The 21,794-nt window shown below is 39.4% G+C and overlaps 1 protein-coding gene across 11 annotated transcripts in view; it reads right to left on the bottom strand.

Moving 5' to 3' along the window:
* Positions 1-21,794, bottom strand: part of atp2b2 (ATPase plasma membrane Ca2+ transporting 2) — a 90,558-nt gene that overhangs the window by 17,214 nt on the left and 51,550 nt on the right. For all 11 annotated transcript variants that reach the window (XM_077528475.1, XM_077528473.1, XM_077528472.1 and 8 more), the window contains 8 exons: positions 19,310-19,524; positions 18,992-19,234; positions 8,629-8,870; positions 7,355-7,589; positions 2,842-3,021; positions 2,676-2,763; positions 1,099-1,205; positions 510-701 (listed from right to left, as the gene is read on the bottom strand). In XM_077528475.1, coding sequence (XP_077384601.1) covers positions 510-701; positions 1,099-1,205; positions 2,676-2,763; positions 2,842-3,021; positions 7,355-7,589; positions 8,629-8,870; positions 18,992-19,234; positions 19,310-19,524 — 1,502 coding nt within the window. The remainder of the gene's footprint in view (positions 1-509; positions 702-1,098; positions 1,206-2,675; positions 2,764-2,841; positions 3,022-7,354; positions 7,590-8,628; positions 8,871-18,991; positions 19,235-19,309; positions 19,525-21,794) is intronic.

The following is a 21,794-nucleotide window of genomic DNA, read 5'->3' as shown; positions in this document are numbered from 1 at the left end:
GTAGTTAAAGGGGAGGAATGTAGCAGAAATAGCTTGACTTGCATCATTTATTAAGGATTAATGCCTACAAGTTGAGATGGGTTTGAGCATTACCTGTCCCCATGAGTTCCCCTATGCGCCCCAAACATCAAGTGGAAAATGGGCTTATTTTAAGTAAACCTTAATATGGCCTGTCACCTGCTCGTGTGGGTTTTCTCCAGGTACTCCAGTTTCCTCTCACATTCCAAAAACATGTATTCATTAAAGACTCTTAATTGTTAGTAGGTGTGAATTTGAGTGTGAATGCTTGTTTATATGTGCTGCTGGCAACCGGTACCGTGCCTTTTACCCAATGTCAGCATGGATCGGCTCCAGCGCACTTGTGATCCGAACAAGGACAAGCGCTATATGAAATGGAGGGATAAATGAAGCAGAATAAAACTGCAATGCAGCAGACTGACATATTGAGAAGTCTTACTCTGTTCCATCCTCACACATGCACACATGACAAGTACTTCATCCGTCTGCACCTGAGTGATGCAGGCGCCCGTGAACGCCACAATGACGGCGACCACGTTGACGGTGAGCTGGAACTGGAGGAACTTGGAGATGCTGTCATAGACGTTGCGGCCCCACATCACCGCCTTGACGATGCTGCTGAAGTTGTCGTCGGTCAGGATGATGTCGGACGCCTCCTTGGCCACGTCGGTGCCGGCAATGCCCTTGAGGAGGAGCGTAGGAATACTGTTTTATCAAACGTCTATGACAGGGATGTTCAAACTACTAATTACAGCCTGTCTTGCATTTTTTAGTGGCCCGCATCTTGCAAAAAGTAAATTGCACATTATTGAAGTAAAAGTAATATTTGACAATGCTATTTAAATGTCAATAATCTATTCCAGCCTTCCTTGTAAATCAGCACAGTATCACTATGTATGGATTATGTCACAGACAATAGTTTGGTAATCCACTGCAGTGATCTTGTGTGTCCTCTGTCCTCCACTAGGGGGAGCTCATCATCTTTCCAGAGGCAACCCCAGAGACCGCAGAGGTGAAGAAGATACATCTGCAGTTGTGTGAACTGAGATCCATCTCGAGGAGGAAAACAGTTTTGGTTACCATGGCGAAGCCAACATCGGCCTTCTTGAGGGCCGGCCCGTCATTGGTCCCGTCGCCTGTCACTGCCACCACCTGCCTCTGCTCCACCATGGTGCTGTCAATAATGCCTGTCACACACACACAGCAAAATTCTATTTGTGTGTACGCAGTACGATACAACGGGGCAATTGTACCAAAAGAAAAATATGTTTTCATTTACATGCTCTATGTGAGTTACACTGGCAATTTGTCCCCTTATGTTTGATCGCAGTACAAGTTTTATAATCAATGCAGAGCAACTAAAAGTCATTATTAAAGGTGAATTTAATGTTATAAATAATTATTTTTTTGGTAGTAATTACTGCACCAAGTAAACGGGATGATTTGGATAACTGCACCATGCTAATCTTTTTTTGTATATCTGAAGTTAATACAAAGCAGTGAAAATATATGAAAAGAAATGATCTTGGCTCTTTATCTAAAATAATGCCAAGGAAAAATGCACAGCAACATGCCAACTTTGTGTTTTATAATCAATACTGAGCAGTGAATTGGTTTGCAAAATAAATGTATTGTGAATAGTTGTGTTTTTCAAGAATAAAGTAAGAAAATGTCCAATCCTTGAGAAAAAGGTCACACTTTATCAAGAAAAGTCAAAATACAAATAAACAGAAGTGGGATTTATTTTTTTATTTTTTTATGGCGTCTTTTTTTCAAGGCCATACAGACACCCACACAAGTCTTTTTTGTCACGTGGTATACTTTTTATGTAGTAATTTCAAACAAAACAGCATGACAGATGTTAACTGCACAATGCCAAATATTCTATTGGGCTTTTTGAAATGAACTCGGCCTTTAATATGAAATATTGTGTTCTTTGGAAGTCATTTTAGTACTGAAGGGAAATATCAAAACAAGTGGCCAAATTGTGTTTTGTAATAAGGATCAGTGGATTGATTTGTAAAAGGAATGTGTGTAGTTGCACTTTATTATAATAATAAAGTAAAAAATCAAGTTAAAAGGTCTAATATGTTTTGAGAAAAAGGTCCAAATATACAAACGTCTATTTTTTTATGGTTTAATTTTGTTGCAAGAAAAGAAAAAAAGTTGCACTAAACAACACTGAAGTAAGATTCTTGCAGAATGAAATCACCCCCTAATAAAGTCCCCTGGTGTAAATGAACTTCTCCCATAATTTTAAATAGTGTGGTTCTGTGTGCCAATGAAACAGCATGATTGCACCATGCCAAATATTGAATTTGGCTTTGTAGGTGTTTTATAATTAATGCAGAGCAATGAAAATTTATGAGTATAAATGAACTTGGCTGTTTTTCGGTAGTCATTTCTGCGCCAAGGGGAAAAAAAACATGATGGAAATGACTTTAGTTTGCTTTTTTCCTCTCTCTCTTTTTTTAACTGTTTTAAAAAAATCAATAAAGAACAAAGTGAACAAGCTTTTTTTTTTTAGTGTGAATTTTTCTAATTGTGCCAAGAAAACAACATGGTGGGCATGACTGTTGCATCTGTGCCCCCCACCCCTCCACCCCGTGGTTTCTGCCTAGCAACAAGTGATGTGATCAAGACGAATGCGTATTTACCTTTCACCAGTGTGTGTTTGTCAGTCGGGGAGGATCTGGCCAGGACGCGCAGCTTGGGCCAAACCTTATCAATACGTTCCTGCTCCACCTGAACACAAGCGCATAGTGAGTGAGTGATGTTTTGTTTTCTCGGGGTCAACTCTAACGCGCTCGGGCAGCAGCGTACCTCTCCTTTTTCATTGCGGATCCTCCTGTTGAACTCCTTGCCGTCGATGCAGAGGAAGTCCTCTCCGGGATGAATGATGCCGCACTTGATGGCAATGGCCCTCGCTGTGTTTATGTTGTCACCCGTCACCATGCGCACGGTGATGCCTGCACGCTGGCACTTCTGAATGGCGTCCGGCACCTACAGAAGTACACAAACAACAGAGACTTACAGTTTTTGTGGGCATTTAAAGGGGAAGTCAACCCCTCCAAAAAAATCTTGACAATAATATGTTCCATGCAGCCCCAATAGTCTAAACACGGTATTCTGGTTAATATTGCATTAGTGGAATATCTAACAGTGTTTATCATGATCAGAAGGTGGCCATCTTGCCACTTGCTGTTGAGTGAAAATGACATCACAGTTATTCAGGTCTCGGCTAACAACCATTCACAGCTCAGGTTCAGAAAACAGGTGAGCTGTGATTGGTCGCTGTCTGAGACCTGAGCAACTGTGAAGTCATCTTTAGTCGACTCGACAGCAAGTGGCAAAATGGCCGCCTTCTGATAATGATGAAAACTGTTGGATTTTGCTGCTTTAACTCTTATTCCACTAACATAATATTAACCAAAATGCCGTATTAAACTAGTGGAGCTGTATAGAACATATTCTCAAGAAATGTTTAAGTTTGACTTCCTCTTAATATTATTAAGGTCACAATCTGTTTGGACTATGATCCCATTTTGTGTGTTTAGAACAGTAGTCATCATAGGAAGTCAAAACAGTGCTTTTGTTCCATTTTGTGGCATCTTTAGGCAATTAGTATCTTTTTGCGGGGTGTCAATTACAAAAATACAGGCCTATTGGAATGCGATTGAGGAAATCCAACCAAACGTTTCTTGTTTATTATACTTGGCAGAGCCCCAATGGGAACATTCCCTTCACATGACAGACCAGAACCATTGTCATAAATACAAGTACACCGTGCACAGTATACAGTGCACGTAGCTCTTGCGGCGAGCTCTCAACTGCCCGTGTGTGATCATGTGATGTGGAACAGCATGGTGGACCCACTGGGAGATATTATGTATGGAGATTGATGCACGCGAGAAGCCAGCATGTCCTCTTCTCTGCATGGCAAAGGTCAGTGTGGGCGAGCTGCGCTCTCCAAACCCACACATCCACAAACACAGAGGCGGACCTGTGCATATGTTTGACCCGCCAGTCACTTGGGCATGTTCCACATGCTTTTTAACGCATGCAAGCCCGCACTGAAATCCCAGAAATCCACCAGCGCAATTATATAGCCGAGCTAAAACAAGCCTCTTGTAAACAAAGACACAAAGGGGTTGACGGCATTCAAAAGAAGGAGATTAGAGTGAACTAACAGTATAATAATTACGTATCATTTGGTCCAACTGGAAATTTCACATGCTCACATCCGTTTGCATCACTCAAATGATTTTAAAGCTTTGGAGACTTCAAACTAGAAACTGCAATTCCAAATGGATAGAAAAGCCAACCGAAAAAAATTCCAGTCATTCCTTTAATTAACCAGGTAAAAACTTATTGAGATTAAAAATTTCTTTTCCCAAGTGAACTAATTAATTACTGTAAGAACGACAGGCAATCTGATTGGACACTTTTAAAAGGATTTAGTTTCATCATTAGAACTACAGCACAATTACTAACCACCATTTTAAAACTGTAACGAGTACAACTATGAGTGTTTTGTTAACCGTTCACTTCCCCTGCAATTAGTGAAAACGTAATTAATATAGTGATCATAATTTAGGACTTCAATGCACTTCTTGAATTAAAATACTGTACTTCCATAAAAACTGTAGCAGCCAGAGGCTTGATTTACATACCTGCTGATGGAGGAGGCATTTTTGGAATAATGAGTAACAATGTTAATATTAAGGTGGAATGTGGTGAATGGCAAATATGATTTTTTATTTATTTATTTATTTATTTATTTTTACCTAGCTTAACTTACTTTAAGTAAGTTATTTTCAACTAAAAAGGAAAACATTTCCGGCGGTTGAAGCGGGTGTGTTAGCACATCAGGCGCATACAGTCTTGGTAAATGCTAATAAGTTTTCAGTAAAGTAACAGTAAATATTTGTGGTTTAGATCAGGAGCCACCGACTCCAGTCCTCAAGGGCCCCTATCATGCATGTTTTAAATGGTTTCCTTCTCCACCACATCTGATACAAACGATCAGCTCATCAGCAAGCTCTGTAGAAGCCTATGGGATATTACAAAAGTTATTTTTCTCATCTGCCCAAGCTCACATTGCTGCTGACATATTTGTTTGACTTCTCGTCTTCATGTCCGCTGGTCATAAGAAAGAAATTGTTTAGCAAAAAGCACAACATGGGTAGAAAGCAAGACATTTCCTGGAACAGCAATTACACTCTGACTACAATTGTCATCCAGAGGTTATTCTTCTTTGTACATTTTCAGTTTTAAGTCACCCCCATCTCTAACGCCCTTTATTGGGGAGGCCTACAGGCTAGCCGGACATCAAAACAACGGACCTACAGTTTGTTTAATTGAAAAAGAAGACGAGCGGGTGGCGAGGGAATGAAAGAACTGAGGTCTGAGAGAGTTTGCGAAGAGGATGAAAAGAAGAGGTTGAATAATGCAACATGGCTTTCCTGTACCTGCACGAAAGACACCAGCACAGCACAGTGCACAACTGCACACAGATACTTTCTTCAAGCACAGCTCTGCTTCTGATCTTCATCTTGTTCAGAGTTATGTAAAGGGCTGGAACTAACTCCGCTGACTTGTGGGATGGGTTTTTTATGAAGACATGAACTAGTTAGCATACTGTTGGTTAAATAATTTTGAGATCAGCCACGATTCATTCCTGTCTGTTCCACAGCTTGGTCAGCTCATCGTTTCATCTATTGCATCACATGTGGCTTTAAGACCTTTGAGTTTGGGGAAGGTGACTTTGATGTTGATGGCTGACGATGGCGCTGTATCCTACCACTGTAATACTGCACTCATTCCTTAAGCTTGAGATCTAACATGATTTTCTGAAGATGTTTTTGCTTTAGTAACACCTCAAACTATACAACAACAAAAATAAGTCAAAGAAATTAAATAATGACTTCTATAAAGATAAACAAGAAAAGATAAGAAACTGTGAGCAACACAGACTCACTGCATGGCAATTCAATTGGCTGCTTCTTAAGTAATGAATGTAGTCAACTGACATCCAGCAATAAAAAAATAACTTGAAATATGAGTCCGTACTCTGCTACTTGAAAGCAATTTTCTTCTCAAGGTGCAACACATCCATTCATGCCTCAGTCACAAAAATTCTCTAAACAGTCATCCTTGGACATTTGTGGATCATTGCCCGAGTGCTCAATACCACTCAGACAAATATTATTAAAATCTTAAAAATGTCCTTGGGAGAATCTTAATTGTCTAGTGCAGCCATTTAAAATTAGGAACGGCAAGATTTCTCATTTTGATGTTTGTGGTGATCTCTTTCAGTGTCTTTTGTCGCATCTGACTTAAGAACATCCCCTTTGTACACCCAGCTCATCTTCTTAGTTATTCTGTATTCCTTTTTATTCCCACGAAGCACAGCAACAGTGACGATAAGAGTATCAAAGGATGATGCGGGTGAACCGTAACCATGGTTACTGAAGTGCACGTGTAAAGTAACCAGAGTGAAACAGCAAGCAGAGACGTGTGGACCTGCAGCCCAAGAAAATATGTAATTTACAGGAGGAAAGGTCGTTTAAGTACTAAGCATATATATATATATATATATATATATATATATATATATATATATACATTTTTTCAGTTTAAAATGTTGAAACATGCAGAAATAAAAGTTTGTGTTCTCTGTCGCAGTTAATTTCATAAATGCAACACGAAATCCCAATATATACAGTGGTTTCCTCACTTTAGATATTATAAGATTTTCGCGACTCCCGTTTTTTTTTTCTGTGCAATACAGCCAAAATGGCTCTTCTTAGTATTTAAGTTGCCGACATTTGGCCTAGTGCGCGTATTAACTTAGAACACCCTGAACAGAACAAAGCGTATTAGGGGTGTGAATTGCCTCGTACCCGACGATTCGATTCGTATCACGATTCACAGGTCACGATTCGATTTGATACCGATTAATCCCGATACGAATTTATAAGTCGATTGTTGCGATTTTTTTTCATTCAAATTTAGAAAATACTAATCAGTAAGCTTGTAGAGTGTAAGATTTATATGAAAATGTATTATTTATTTATCTGAAATTTCAGTCTTATAGAGGTTGTAATCTGTTTCATGTTTGAACAGCATTAAAATAAAATATTAAGGCTTAATGTTCCGTTCATATAACATTCTTCCATGCTCAAGGTGTTGAATCCTAAAAAAAAAAAATAAATAAATAAAATCGATTCTGCCGATTATTGAATCGATTCGAGAATCGCGCGATGTAGTATCGCGATATATCGCCGAATCGATTTTTTTTTTAACACCCCTAGTATCCAGTATCTTGCCCTACCTCTGGCCTGACGGGATCTTCGATGCCGACGACGCAAATGGCCGTCAGGTCGCTGAGGATGTTGTTTTCGTCATCCCAGTCGGGCTCGGGGTCACTGGGGAAATCGCGGTAGGCCACGCAGATGGTCCTCAGGCCGTCGCAGGCCATGGGCTCAATCACCTTCTTCACCATCTCGTCCTTGTCACGTGGACGGAAAACCCGGGGCTCGCCCACTTCGCTCAGGATGTGGTTGCATCTGTGGGAAGTAAGAAAGAAGTATGAACATTTACCAAAACCTATGGTGGTTAGACATAATATATTACTGTGAAGGCATAGCAAGTACAAGAAATGAATGTATAAATGTAATTACAAATTTTCAAAGGAGTAACTATTGCTCAGTTCATAGATTGTTCATATATAGACGTTAACTAGTTCACAGCTGAACTCTGTTGCTAAGCAAAACAGCAGCACCAAATCATGAAACAGTCTCTCAAATGAATCTCAGTGTGGAGTCAATTGCATGTAAACAAGTTTGCTGTGCAATTCTGGACGAAAATATTTTCATTTCATTCGCTCCCAGCCATTTCCATAGAAGCAAACCTGTTCGCTCCCGGCTGTTTTACATGATTTTGAATGATTTGCAAGGCCCACATAATAGTGTGTTCTGTTGCTATAAAAACATGGAACCTATCAAAAGAAAAATTAAGGTCTCTTCTTTCACCAGGACAAAAAAGTACATTTCTATCTGTTTCCGTTTTGCAGCAATTAGCATTAGAATATAGCTAAGTTTAAATAATTTTCACCAATCTATTTAGAATTGTGAGTAATTGAACTTTTTTTCAACATGGACCTGGTTGATCTCAATTGCTCTGCTGCCATCTGCTGGCCGTTTATGTAATAACTACCATTTCTGCAACCATTTTTTGCAGTTGAGCGGCTGCATCAAAGCCTTCTGTATGCTCTAGCATAAAAAACAAACAAAAAACGTATAAATACGTCTTTATTAAAACAAAAACAAAAAAACACGTTTTTGGGAGGAAATGAGTTATTTCGTTAACAAAATTAGCACTAGCGGGAAGCTATGTATTTCATAATACAGTAATGTGAATAGGATGGCGCCTTGACGCAAATAGAAAAAAATAAATAAAAAATTAACCAGCACTGTGCCCATACAAAATATTCAATAAGATTTTACTTATTAATCAATGAAAATGACATCTATAATGGCAAAACGTGTTCCCGTGGATAGACTTGCACCCACCTCACCACATCTGCAGTTGACTAGATAATCTTACTTTTTGAGGACGATCTCGGACGCTCCTTTGCTGTACATGCGGAAGCTCCCGTCAGGCAGTTTGACGACGGTGCTCATGGACTTCCGCACCGAGTTGAAGGTGTACACTTTGTAGAGCTTCTCCTCGGGGATCTGGTTCCTGATTGGCTGGTAATCTCGCTTCAGGTCCAGCACCAATCCTAGTAGGCCGCACTCGGTCTTGTTGCCCACCTGTTTCGGCAGACCGCCTTCCTTATCCGGGGGCTGCAGACGCAGAAGAGAGGTTTTAAAGTACTGTTGAGATCGAATCAAATATGCCTGCTTTACTTTCCCAAGCATCTTGATCAAGAAGTACAGCTTTTGTATTATCACACCAAAGCCATGTTGTTTTATGTGAACATGGTTTATTGTCGCAAAGCTCACATTAATCTCCCAGTGACTAAAAAGAATAGCTGACACAAATAAAGAAATACACAAGCAACGCAGCCCGTCTTCGTTTAATACATGTTCCCTTTCAGCCGGCGCCGGGACACAAATCTCATTAACGTCAACATCGCAGGCACTTTACTGTCGTTTTAAAGCAAGCCGCTTCGCACATTTGCTCGTCTCAAGATCACATTAGGATAGCGAGCAATGCTGTCATTTGCACTCATTTATCATCAAGAAAGCCTGCTTCTAACATCCTCTTCGGTTTCTTTGGTGCACTAAAAATGCTCAAGGGTCAGTGTGACCCCCATGCATCACCATAAAAACAAAACAAATACCTTCTCTATAGTTTAAAAAAAAAAAAAAAAAAGGCAAGAAATAAAATCAAGGTGCATTATATCTGTGTTCCACTTTGTTAAAAGACAAAACTGTAAGATAAAGATAACATAAGGAATATGTCCTTAGCTTAGCATCTTGTCTTTTGCCCCACTGTTTATTTTATTATATATTTTTTTCTTACCAGGTTAATAAATTATACCTCTTCTATTTCAATTTGTTTTGCCAAGTTATTAGCATAGTGGTCAAAGAGCAAAAAGCAGAGCGGCATATCCCATAGAAATCACAGCAAAGATAATTACATATAATTTCCCGTTAGTGACTATAATTAGTCTAATGAATTAAGATATTTTTAACATTGTGTCTGTCTTATGTTCGATTTCGAGTCAGAGAGTCACATAATTATGTATTTCGACTTTCATTGGTTGCAATGTCCATTTAAATAAATCATTTGTGGTGTTAGCTAGCAGCTGGCTAAAAACACATATTGCTTTATGACGCAAGGAGGTTATTTTTCGGAGAAATCTCAAAATTTACATTTTTGGCCAAACAATGTATTTTTTGTCAATAACTTGAAACTAATCTTCGCAAGATATGCAATATGTATGCTGTATGCATTACAATACACATACACATAAAGAAATATACTACATTAAAAAGCATTAAAAATATCTTGTAACATACTAAAATAATTTCCAATATTCTGGGGTTAAAATGAAAATGACACTTTTTGTATTACGAGACACAGTTTTAACATCTCTAGCTAACAAACTAATATGCAGGTGTTCATATATTCAAATGAACGTTATATACAGTAGCTATAAAAGTATGTAGAGGCAGAAGTGCATACAACTAGCATTTTAACATCAATACTAGTATACAATATAATATGCCACTAATGTAAGCCTTCAAGTACATACTGGTAAACAGTATCACGAAAAAAAGGGAAATACCTGGTGAGGTATAATGAGGTGGTCTACAACTAGTGCAATATTCTATTTTGTACACTACATAATACAAAGTGAAGTGATTTTGTAACCTGTGCCACAAAAATGCCAGTGTGGATGTGGACAATTGTTCCATTCGTTCATGAGCCAAAGATGGACAGCGTCGCACTACTCTCATTATCGACCATGTAGAAAAGAGCCTTCATTTTTTTTTTTTTTTTTTTTTTTAAACCACACACTCACTGTAAAGTCTTTATCCTGCCGCACAGCTAAACATGAATCCAATAAATTGGAACAAAAGTGATTGGATTTGTAATAATGGATAACATTTTATGTGATTTCTTGTTTCCCTCTCAGCTGGAGCCCCTTGGCTGGTGGCAGCTGCGGGGAGACAGCATGTAAATACGACTGCGGCGAAATGAATCAACATTCATTATTCTTCCTTCCCGGAAAGTCCAAATATTGAATTGCTCTTTCTGGAGGTGGCTCGCTCTTTTTTTCAATGGAGAGTTCGAGTTATCTTTGTGGATTTTATTCCAGCAACTCACTTCAGCTGAAGGCCATTAGCAATGAACTAGGGCTGAAATTAATTTTGATGAATTACAGACAAATGGTAACACAAAAATAAAAGCATTTAATAATCCAACTATTTCACTGTTGTTCCCACACTTTAAAGAGATACTTGACTCATTGAGCCATTTTCAGCAGTAAAACTAAATGTTGTCCGAATTAATTTGATGTCATTTTATTAATTATAGACAAAATATCTTCTAACTGTTGAAAACAGCTTAATGAGTCATTTCAGTGCTCTACATGCTATAAATACCTATAATATCGTTGATATATCTGTATCCTTGACACCGGGATGGAGGGGTGTTTTCTGTATTTGGCATTTTTTCCCCCCGATTTAAAGGATTTATGACATGCTTTCATCAAAATACCGAAAGTATCAAAAAACTTATAGTATACTAAACTTCTGACCTTTTTTTTTTTTTTTTTTTTTTAGTTTTTACTCTCTCAAGAATCAGCCTTGGAGCAGCAACTTGTTAAGCCTGATAATGACCGTAAACAAATGGATTGTATAGTATTTTCACTCGCGTAGGCACCACTTCAATCCCATGCCGAATTGCTTGCATGCATCACGTAATATTTACTTGGCTGTGACCTGCATGTGTTTTGATGTATTAATTCAATGTTAATGAGTTGGATGATGTATGAGATTATTTTTTTGCAGATTTTAAAAATTTCCATCCCTGTGTATAAAACACCACCGACACAAAAAAAGCCATGAAGTCTTCCCGATAAGTGCATACAGTTGAGGCAATAGTCGTAGGAAAAAATACAGAAATTTCAACTCAAATGCTGCATGTCTCCGTGAAAGAGGCTTTGTGAGATTGCACTGAGGTTGAAGCACGACGGTACTTCCTCGCTGGCACCGAGAGTCCACCGTTGGCACGGCTGGGCTGCTGTTGGCACGTTTCGGGGCCCGCTCGGGCTGAGGACCAGCTGCCCTCTCCCTGGTCTTCGGGTGTCCCCGCGGGCAAGGACATATGCCAGAGGGAGAGCTGGCAACCTTACTTCCTGTTCCACACGGGGCTCTCCTTGCTTCCCGCCTCCTGTTCCTTCCACTTGTTTTCTTTCTCCTTCGTGATCTTCTCATTCACTCCCCTCCCTCTCAATGACCTTCTTCTCTTCCCTCCATTTCTCTCATGGATGATACGCTAGTGCTTCACATGAGTTGTACAGGCCAACTGGGCTGAAGCCGGGAGGTGCGCTGGAGGGCACCAAGGCGCTCTCGCAGTCCATGATGAGGACACTTGTCACTCGAGTGCGCTCTGACAAACTCCCTCCTCGCCTCCAACAGAATCATGTCACCATCTTGTCTGACTCTGCTTGCTTTAGTTCTCCATTTCCTGCTCTGTCTTCCCACCATATCCTTCCCATTTCAGGTACTTCTAAATCTCAAAATATTACATATATATAGTACATAAACTAAAACAAAAGAAAATAAGGATACAACACATTTGAAAAAAAGAGCTCAAACAGTAAAACATTCAAGAATGAAAAAAAAAAAATCAAATGAAGTCAAACTAAAAATTACAAACGAAAAACTAAAATGAAGTTCAAAATAAAATAAATATTCCAAACGTTTAAACCAGCACATTTAAAGTAAAACAGATTAAATGGCATCCGGGTAACACATTACGAACATACAATTGATTTGAAAATAAATTAAAATACAAAATATATACATATATTTAACAACATTCACACAATAATATAAAAGGGAAATAAAAGTGGTATTTTTTAAAAGATAAAACAAAATATTTTAAAACACCCACAGTAAAACACTATTTAAAAAAAAAACAAAAAAAACAAATTCAGAAAACAAAATGCTGTAAAAAAAAACAAACAAACAAAAAAAAAAAACCTGCCACAATATAGCGCCAACTATTGCCAGGGAGGACTTAATGTCAGATTTTTTTCGACCTTTCGTATCGGCGGTAAGAAACCTTAAAATAAGACGTTCTCGGCCCGATATCTACACTGTATATTGTCTTGGTATCTATACTCACAGATCCCTATATTTTATTTTGCTATAATTACAGTTTAATAGGTTTTGTGAACACAAACTACCTTTCAGTTACCTTCTATGAAAATGCAATTTTTTTTAACCCATAAGAACCCAGACCCATTTTTCGTTGAAAGAAAATTATTTGGAATATATTAACAGACCAAGTGGACCACATAAAACACATTTCTGATGTTTTTTTCAGAATAACACTTTTTCATACCAAAGATCTGTATTGTTACATATATATCACATTGGGCGTTAGTGGTAAACAATATTTTTTATTTGACATTAAGTAAACATAAAAGTTTTTAGTCCTTGTTACATGAAAAGTGCCTTTTACTTGCATTTCAACAACATATATTGTAGCTGTGACTTTAATAAAGTTTTACATAAAATTATTCAGTTTTGCTTTGTCACAAAATTGCCAACTGTATCAAAAATAAATAATACTGCATATTTGGAGGCGTTCGTAGCAAGCTACCATGGGTACAAAGAACTGAACAACAGACCCGAAAAACAAAAGTTGTGCAAAACAAAAAACAAAAAGTGTTTTAGCCTACACAAGATGGTCAGACTTGAAACAGTTTCGTTCCTCAGTGAAGCAAAGATGCACATCACATTTCTCACAGAGTGGTTGTTGCACTGACTTTGCAGTGCTTGCAGCGGGCAAGTTTGTCACACTTCACAGGCCAATGTGCAACTTGGTCAGAGCGAACATCATCTGGAACTCCAAGCCGAACCCTTTTTGGCGGTCGTGATTGTGGTGGTGAAGATGTAGGATTGAGTGATGGTCGGCCTTTTCGTGCCTCCAAAAGAATGAGGCTAGTGGCAACCTCTGCCTGGAAGCTCTTTTGTCGCAGTACATTTTTGACATCAAGCAGTTTACAGTCATGGCGGTAGATCAACCAAGCGTTAACCAGACCTAACATGATGGTGTGCCAGAACAAGTAGAGGTACCACCTCCGTGACCTCATGTGGTACTTGCACCTTGCAATGCATGAATCAAGGAGATCTACTCCTCCCATGAATGTGTTGTATTCTTTCACTATGTTTGGTCTTCTGACCTCCAAAAATTTCTTGTCTGCTTTGCTCCAGCGTCGAGCATTATCTTGAGGCTCAACTGCACGGTAGGATGAGATCAGGGTAACAGATTTGTTGTCATACCACTTGGCAATGACCAGCCTTTCTTCTTTTTCCACCCTGGCATCAACAGATCCTCTGATTCTCTTGGCATGACTTTTATCATCTTCAAGCTGACACCCAGCCAAGCAATTGCCATGCAGAGTTCCCAAAAACTATATCCTTCTGCTGAAGAAGTTTGAGTACCAGTGGTGCTGAAGAAAAAAGATTGTCAGCAAACACTGTGTAGTTTTGGTCTGATGGGAGAGTTTCACACAGCTTGACCACAACATCTCCTCCCATGCCAAGTAAAGATGTTTTCCCAGTGCAGAATACACAATAATTAGATATTTTCTTTTATAGGATAAGCATTGGATAATAAAACTGTTAGCATTATATTAGCATACCAAACAATGCTTCACTTTCACATTCTTTTAGGTTTCTATTTGTTCAGTACACTTTTAATTGACAAGCAGAACATACTTCAACTGAATAATACCAGATTCCACTAAATAGATTGGGCAGATTATTACCAATTTTGTTATTGTGACAAACATGTCACATCAATTTTTCATTCGTATTTTACGGCCTTTAGCCCAATGTGACATGTATGACACAGCGATATTTCAATACCTGGTTTGATATTAGTTTCTTCAATAAATCTGGTGAGACCAGGTTGAGTGTACTATAGGACATGTTAACAAAGTTTTGGAACTGTCAAATGAGTTTGAAATGACCTGTAGCATCAAATAACAGGTCTTTGATGTTGTCTGCTTCTATGAAGTTAACACACCAGCCATACCACCATATTGGAGTAGTCAGTTCCTGACAGAGTCACATGACTATCACATGGTCTTCATTCCAGGATGTTGAGTATGCGTCACTTAGGGTTTTAATGGGATAAAGTCAGACATAGCGTTTTATAACAAAGAGACTGGGGGGTTCAAAGTGTTTGTTACACTGGCATCACCGTGGGTTCTTATGGGTTAAATTTCAGTTAACATTATTTTTTTCAGCTATCATAAGCCTGAAACAAGAATACAGCCTCAAACCCCTGCCACGAAGACACATCACTGTATCCTTTATGTGCCCTGTGTCCAAGCATTTCCCTCTACTGCAGTCAAAAATAACCTCTCAAGAGATACTTGTAAAACATTAAGTGGAATCAGATTGTGTGTAAAAAGAGCAAAAAGACAACTACATAAATATCACTTTCACTGTGAAGAGGCGTTACGGTCCCGGCGGGCCAATCATGACATTTCTTGCCATTCTGCTGAGGAATATCCGGTCTGGGCCAATGTCATTAAAGAGGTTTGTTTACTTTCCCTTTAAGCTTCACTGATTATCGCCAAACAAACGGTGGATAAATAATACCGGCGTTTGCTTCTATATCATTATGGTGCACAATTACAAATTGCATCGCCAGTGGGGTACTGGTCAGTAGAAGTGTGGATTCCACAATGAGATGGGAAAATCTCACAAAAAAAAGTGTCAATATCATGATGATGCCCTGTCAACTCTGATGAGAAGAAGTGTGCATTGTCCCAAAATGAGGGATGAGAAAACTATGCTAATCACTACATGGGGGTGGTTTTCATACAAGACACTCCAGATGACAAATGGAGCCCAAATGAACCTCCGTGCCGAGCCAAAATGAGCAATGCTTCATCATAGAAACCACATTGTTGTTGCTTTCTTTTGTACTGTAATGCCATTTATCAGCATCAGTGGCAATTTTGCACAAAGCAGATGGTGCTTTGGCAGAGGAAAAAAAAAAACAGAATGTTGTATTTTATATTGTCTACCCATTAATTTTCTGTACTGCTTATCCTCACTTTAGGGTTGCAGGTAAGCTGGAGCCTTCCACAGCTGACTTTGGGTGAGAGGCAGGGACCACCCTGAATTCACCAGCCAATCACAGGGCACTTCAATTGTGAAATCAATACAGGTTCTCACAATCCTGCTGTGTCTTTTCAATGTCCATTAAAAAAATGCAACACAAACGTAAAGTACTAAAAGCCAGCAAGAAGTTGAAGACAGGTTTGTTATTTTGTTTGTTAGTTAGATGAGAAATAAGAAATTATGTATTAGCAATTTGACATTACACAACATTTGCACTCTTACCCCCGGCTCTACTCTTTCTTGAATAAGTACTAGCCACTAGCTGCTAAAATTCTGCTACTGGTCTATAAATCAGTGAATGGTCCTCTAGTCATTAAAGAAATTCTGAGTGAATATAAACCCAGAAGGGCTCTGAGGTCTGCAGACTTGGGTCAATTAGTGGTTTCAAAGCAAACATGGTGAAGCAGCATTTAGGTGTTATGCTGCACACAAATGGAATAGGCTGCCAATATATAATATAAGTGAAGTTAGCCTGGAGTGGAAATGCTTTTAAATCCACTTTCAAACTTTGGGTTGAATGACAATCACATGATTTTGCTAAATTTTTCATAAATAGGTTTTTGTAGTTATATTTGGGTATATTTTTTGGCCTACCTTTACACACACTTCTTTGTTGCACGGTGAGTGTGTGCCTAGTGTGTGCTAACTCCTCCCTACAGGATGATACATCTCCACTTGAGGCAGAATAGTGGCTGGATTATGATGTCATCGAGGTGGTAAGGAGACTTGATGCGAGTATTAAAGATTACGTTCTTTGCCTTTTGTGCCGCCGCCGTGTGTTTGACGGCCATCAAACACTTCCACAGCCATCTTGGCAACCCACAGGATTGGCTTCTTATATAAGAACAGCGGCTAACATACTGCAGGGCCGGCGGGACACAGTGACTGGTGGGGGCATCAAGAGCTAAATATTCCACTGAAATGGCCCTTTTTTCAGCTCCTGGATGAATTTCCTTCCTTAATTGCATGCTTTGCGTTTCGTTTTCATTCAAGAGCTCCTAAAGAATAAATGTATTCACATTTCTGCATGTATGCGTGTTAATGCATGCTTGTATGGATGGATGAGCGCGTCTGTGCTCGCGAATGGCCAAAGTGGTGGTGTAGGGGCTTTTTAGCGGATGCGCTCAAAGCGCTTTACATGTTGTTTTGTTCACATACAGATGCAGCGAAGGCTGTTTAAGATCCGCACAACAGCAGCACTTCATACTCACAGTCTTACAAACTGCCTTGAATAAGTGTGGCCACTTAAATGTAAGGAAAATGAGATCACTCATTTCTGTCTAGATGAAGGTGAGTGGATGACAGAAGAGTGGATGAAAGCTTTGAACATTTCCAGTTATTTACATCAGGATTTCATACACAACCTTAGCAAAATTCACTCACTACATGTCTATGCTCAGTTTCAGAACTAACACTGAAAGCCAAGAGCTTTTTATGGGCAAACAAGCAAATGCAAATGTTGAAAAAAATAATGTAATTCTGAATATCTTGAAGAAGAAATAAAGCAGTATTGTACTAAGCAACAGATGTGGTACAGATCAACTGAGGATAACAGCAGCAGTTGATGACATTTTGAGAGCTGTCGAGAAAGACCGTCAAACAAGTGTTTGTCATGAGACAAAGATTAAATAAAATGAGGGGAAGACAAAAGCTTCAAGAAAGAACAATACAGTACAAAGAATAGTACAATGGTGCTTCAATTTATGAGTCATCCAATTCATGATGCACCCCCCCCTCGCCCAAACTTAACTTAGTTGTGTAACTCTTCTTCGTTTATTATCCATGTCTGTATTATAGTGGCCCCTGGTGGCAAAGGCAAACACCAGAAGGAGCAAAGTGTTAACAGGAATTGACGCATGAAATCATGATGCATACGCAGTTTAATTCTTCATATATTTTTCACCTTAATCTGCCTAGCAATCGGTTATCGGAATTTTATTCTGCCAAATAATGGAATCAGCACAAAATATTTGTAGCGGTCGGGTAAGTTGTATTTTTGAAATTCACTTATTAAAATGGGATTTCCTTTCCTCAAACTTTTACTTTAATATCCTGTCAAGATTTTCTTGTCATAACATTAAAACTGAATATTTCAAAAACATTAACTTGTGATCCTATCTTACAATTTTTTTTCTGTTTTCATAATTTGCAACTTTTTAATTCCTATGACATCCATGGGTACACATGGTAATTACGGTATGCATAATTATTGTTAGGAATATAAAGAGATGCTCCTGTAAGGGAGTAGAAAAAGTGATTTCTCGGTTAAACCCACCCCAAGTAAAAAAAGAAGCTGAGATAAAAAGGTTGGAAAAGAATGGCAGCAGAACAATGTGGTAAAATCCAAGTGCAGCAACTAATAATGTGGTGCGGAACATTTTGTACAATTTCTGTCGAAACGACTACGACAACTTGTTCCCGAGTGCATCTAGAATGGTCATTTCAGCTAATGGCTTTTTCAAGCCTAACGGTTCTGTAGATGCTTCCCAGTGGGAATCATTTTGACGGTACAGCATGAGGTACAGGATAAGTGGATGGACGGAAGAAGTTTTTTTTTTTTTTTAATGCAAACTGGTATTCGATTTCATGTACGACTCCATCCCTCAAGTTCTCCCCGAGCATCCATCCGCCGAGCGCACCGTCTGCTGCACTTGGGCAGATTGGATCCAATTGCAGTCTGCTACACTCTGAATATCAGATTAGAGCAAAATTACACAAGTGCTCTCAAGGTGACAAGTTTGAGTGAATGCCTCCTGCATGTAAAGAGGCAGCCAAGGACACTGACTGCCTTCCTGTCTCCAAGGTGGCGGCGCAGCATGAAAGTCTTCCTCTACCATCAGATGATGGAGAGGAAAGAACGTGTGCAGTTCATTGCAGATAATAATAAGGTCAAGTCTTCTTAACTAAAAAAGCTTTGGTTAAAGAACTCCAAAATGCTCGGAATTTTTTTTTTTTTCTTAGTAGAGCAGTTTTGCGAATCAATGACTTCATTTAACATAGTAACAATAAAATGAATAGAATTAACAGTGAATAAGACGTGAACATCAATAAATTAACAGTGAATAAAAAGCTTTACTTGCCAGAATTTTGGTGGTGTAGGCGCTATTGATGGAGATGGAATTGACCAGCAGGTCCAGCGATTTCGGGGGCAGCACCCCCGGCTCGGGGATCTCCTTGTAGTGCACGTCGCCGACGTAGCACTGCACGGCCGTCATGCGGTTGGTGGTGAGCGTGCCCGTCTTGTCCGAGCAGATGGCGGTGGCGTTGCCCATCGTCTCGCACGCGTCCAGATGACGCACGAGGTTGTTGTCCTTCATCATTTTCTGTCGGTCGAAACCAAAAAAAATCGTTTTACCAAGGCGATCTATTAAAAAGACGCGCCGGCGCGATAGTGTCACCTTGACGGAGTAGGCCAGAGAGATGGTGACGGCCAGCGGCAGACCCTCTGGCACGGCGACCACCAGCACGGTCACGCCGATGATGAAGAACTTGACGAAGTATTGGATGTAGATGGGCGTACACTCGGGCAGCCAAGGACGCTTCTGGATGACGAAGGCGTCGATGGCGAAGTATAACACCAGGATGATGACTGTGATGGCCGACATGAGCAACCCTGGGCAAATATACCACACAATGTTACACATCCTTCATCTCTACACTGAAACCCTGACATCACCTTGAAAATCCTTCTTCTCATCCTTAAACGAGGCTTAAGACCCTCATTTTAAGCCTGAACTGGAAACTCTAGCAACGTTACATTAAAACCCTGAACCAGGTTAAAAAAAACCTCATTTCAAACCCTAAACCTGGCTGGAACAATACATTCATTTGAAACCCTAACCATTGCAATCCCAACTAGAAATCCCAAGAATACTTTGAAACACTAACCTTAGCTTGAAACCCTCAAAATGGTTGAAATCTCAAACTACAACCGCACCATAACATTACTTACAAAATGATCAAATAAATTAAAAATAAAAATCAACAGACTGCCTTTTTGATATAGATAATGTCAAACTGCTGCATTGTAGCGCCATCTACAGCTGAGGAGGACTTACTCGATTTCAGATTATTTGTTTCCCCTAATTATCAGCGACTGGTATCAGCAGCCTCCACGAGTACCTGATACCATCAAATATGTCTATAGGTACTCGCCCACCTCTAGTACAAAGCAGGCCAGTCATGTGTAAACAAAACATGTCTTAAGTACAATTTGTTTATATACATAATCTGATTGTCTTTCATCATTATTTTTAAGAGATGTTTTTTCTGAATTACATCATGCATAGTACATGTCGCAGGAATATCATCTGCACATTACAATGTCAGTGGAAAACAGGTTGTACTAAAAGGTGACGTCTTTACAGCAGCATCCCCGATATAGAGATAAATCACGGAGCCTCCAGGCAGCAAGCACAAGTACAGAGTAAATATAAAGCGTAATCATTCAAACCTAATTTTGCTTAGTCGCCAATTCAAAAGGTCAACTGGTACAAGTGCTTTAATCAGTCTTTGTATTTGGATTAAGCTCAGTCGACAAATGTGAGCAATTCCCACTGCTGGGAGTCAATATTTTTTTTATAGTGCAAGCAGCTTGTTGGGGGAAATACAAAGATTTTTGACATTGCACATTGTACACAGTCTGGTTAGGTACACAAGCCCTGCATCAAAAAGTCTATCTTTACCATTCAAATGAAAATGAGTTTTGAGAGGTTTTACATTTCGCAATATATTTATTACTGTGGATGTCATTTGCATTTTGGAACATTTTAGACAACATATTAGGTACTCCTCTAAGTACCTGTAAACAATTGTATTTTGTTTGTTGTCACGGCGGCAGGTCCTGTGACATTAGCTGCTGTGTTAGTTGGAAGACCTTGTGTATGTACTTCATTCTGGGCATCTGTGGATTTTACCCTTTTCTTTAGATTGAGTGACACAGTATGTGGCTAATTAAGCAAAGTTCTTCTTGTACACTCCTAGGACTGTTAGCAATTGTACAGCATGTTTGTGGTCACAACAGCTCATCCTGTTCGTCCAAAAACCTTGTGTACTGCATTACATCCATCTGTTCTATGCAATTTCTGCTTGTCTGGCAAGATATGAATAATAGACAACTAATAGCGCTTTCCAGAATTTCAGCTATGCAATGCCATATGTCCTGCAGAGTATATTTTTGTGCCCAATGTTGAACCCCAAGTCACCTCGCAAAGCTTCAAACGGTATTTAGCGATGCGCCACACCGGGTGTCAGGCAGAGTGCACGGCGACGCGATAGTAACATAACGCACACACGCGTGAGAAAATCACAAGCTCCCGCAGTGAACAAAGTCCACACAGTCTGCGCCGAGAGCACCTGATGATCCAAGGGTATGCTAATCTATCCACAGCATTGCATTGTTCTGACACCACGTCCTCATTCCGTCACTCACACCGACTGGCTGATGCAATGGCGTCACTATGACAACAAGGACTTTCTTTGAGGAATTTTCAGAAGAACAAAAGCTTTTTCGAAAAAAAAAAAAAGTCCCTCAAAAATAATTTCTTAGGCAACTTTTAAGTACATAGCTAAAGGAACAAACATTACATGCATGTTACACGCCATCGCTGCAGAGGAGAAAACTCACAACGTGGGCATGTTGACTGTGCTAAAAATGCCTGCCGATGCACACACACTCCTTCACACCCTAAATTTATGTGTAGGTCCACAAGTACAAAAGTATTTTTAAAAACTCCACGAGAAAACACATTTAGCAGGCTGTCAAGTGCATGCCAACGCAACAGGTGGCGCTCTGACCCCTAAGCATAGCATGAGGTTGTTATGATAATTAAGAACAAATTGCAAAAGAGGCACTAAAACGAAAGGGAAATGGAAATAAAATAA

The sequence above is a fragment of the Festucalex cinctus genome, chromosome 8 (assembly GCF_051991245.1).
Source record: "Festucalex cinctus isolate MCC-2025b chromosome 8, RoL_Fcin_1.0, whole genome shotgun sequence".
Classification (NCBI taxonomy): Eukaryota; Metazoa; Chordata; class Actinopteri; order Syngnathiformes; family Syngnathidae; genus Festucalex; species Festucalex cinctus.
Note: the sequence above shows the minus strand (reverse complement) of the source record. Positions and strands in the feature narration are given on the sequence as shown.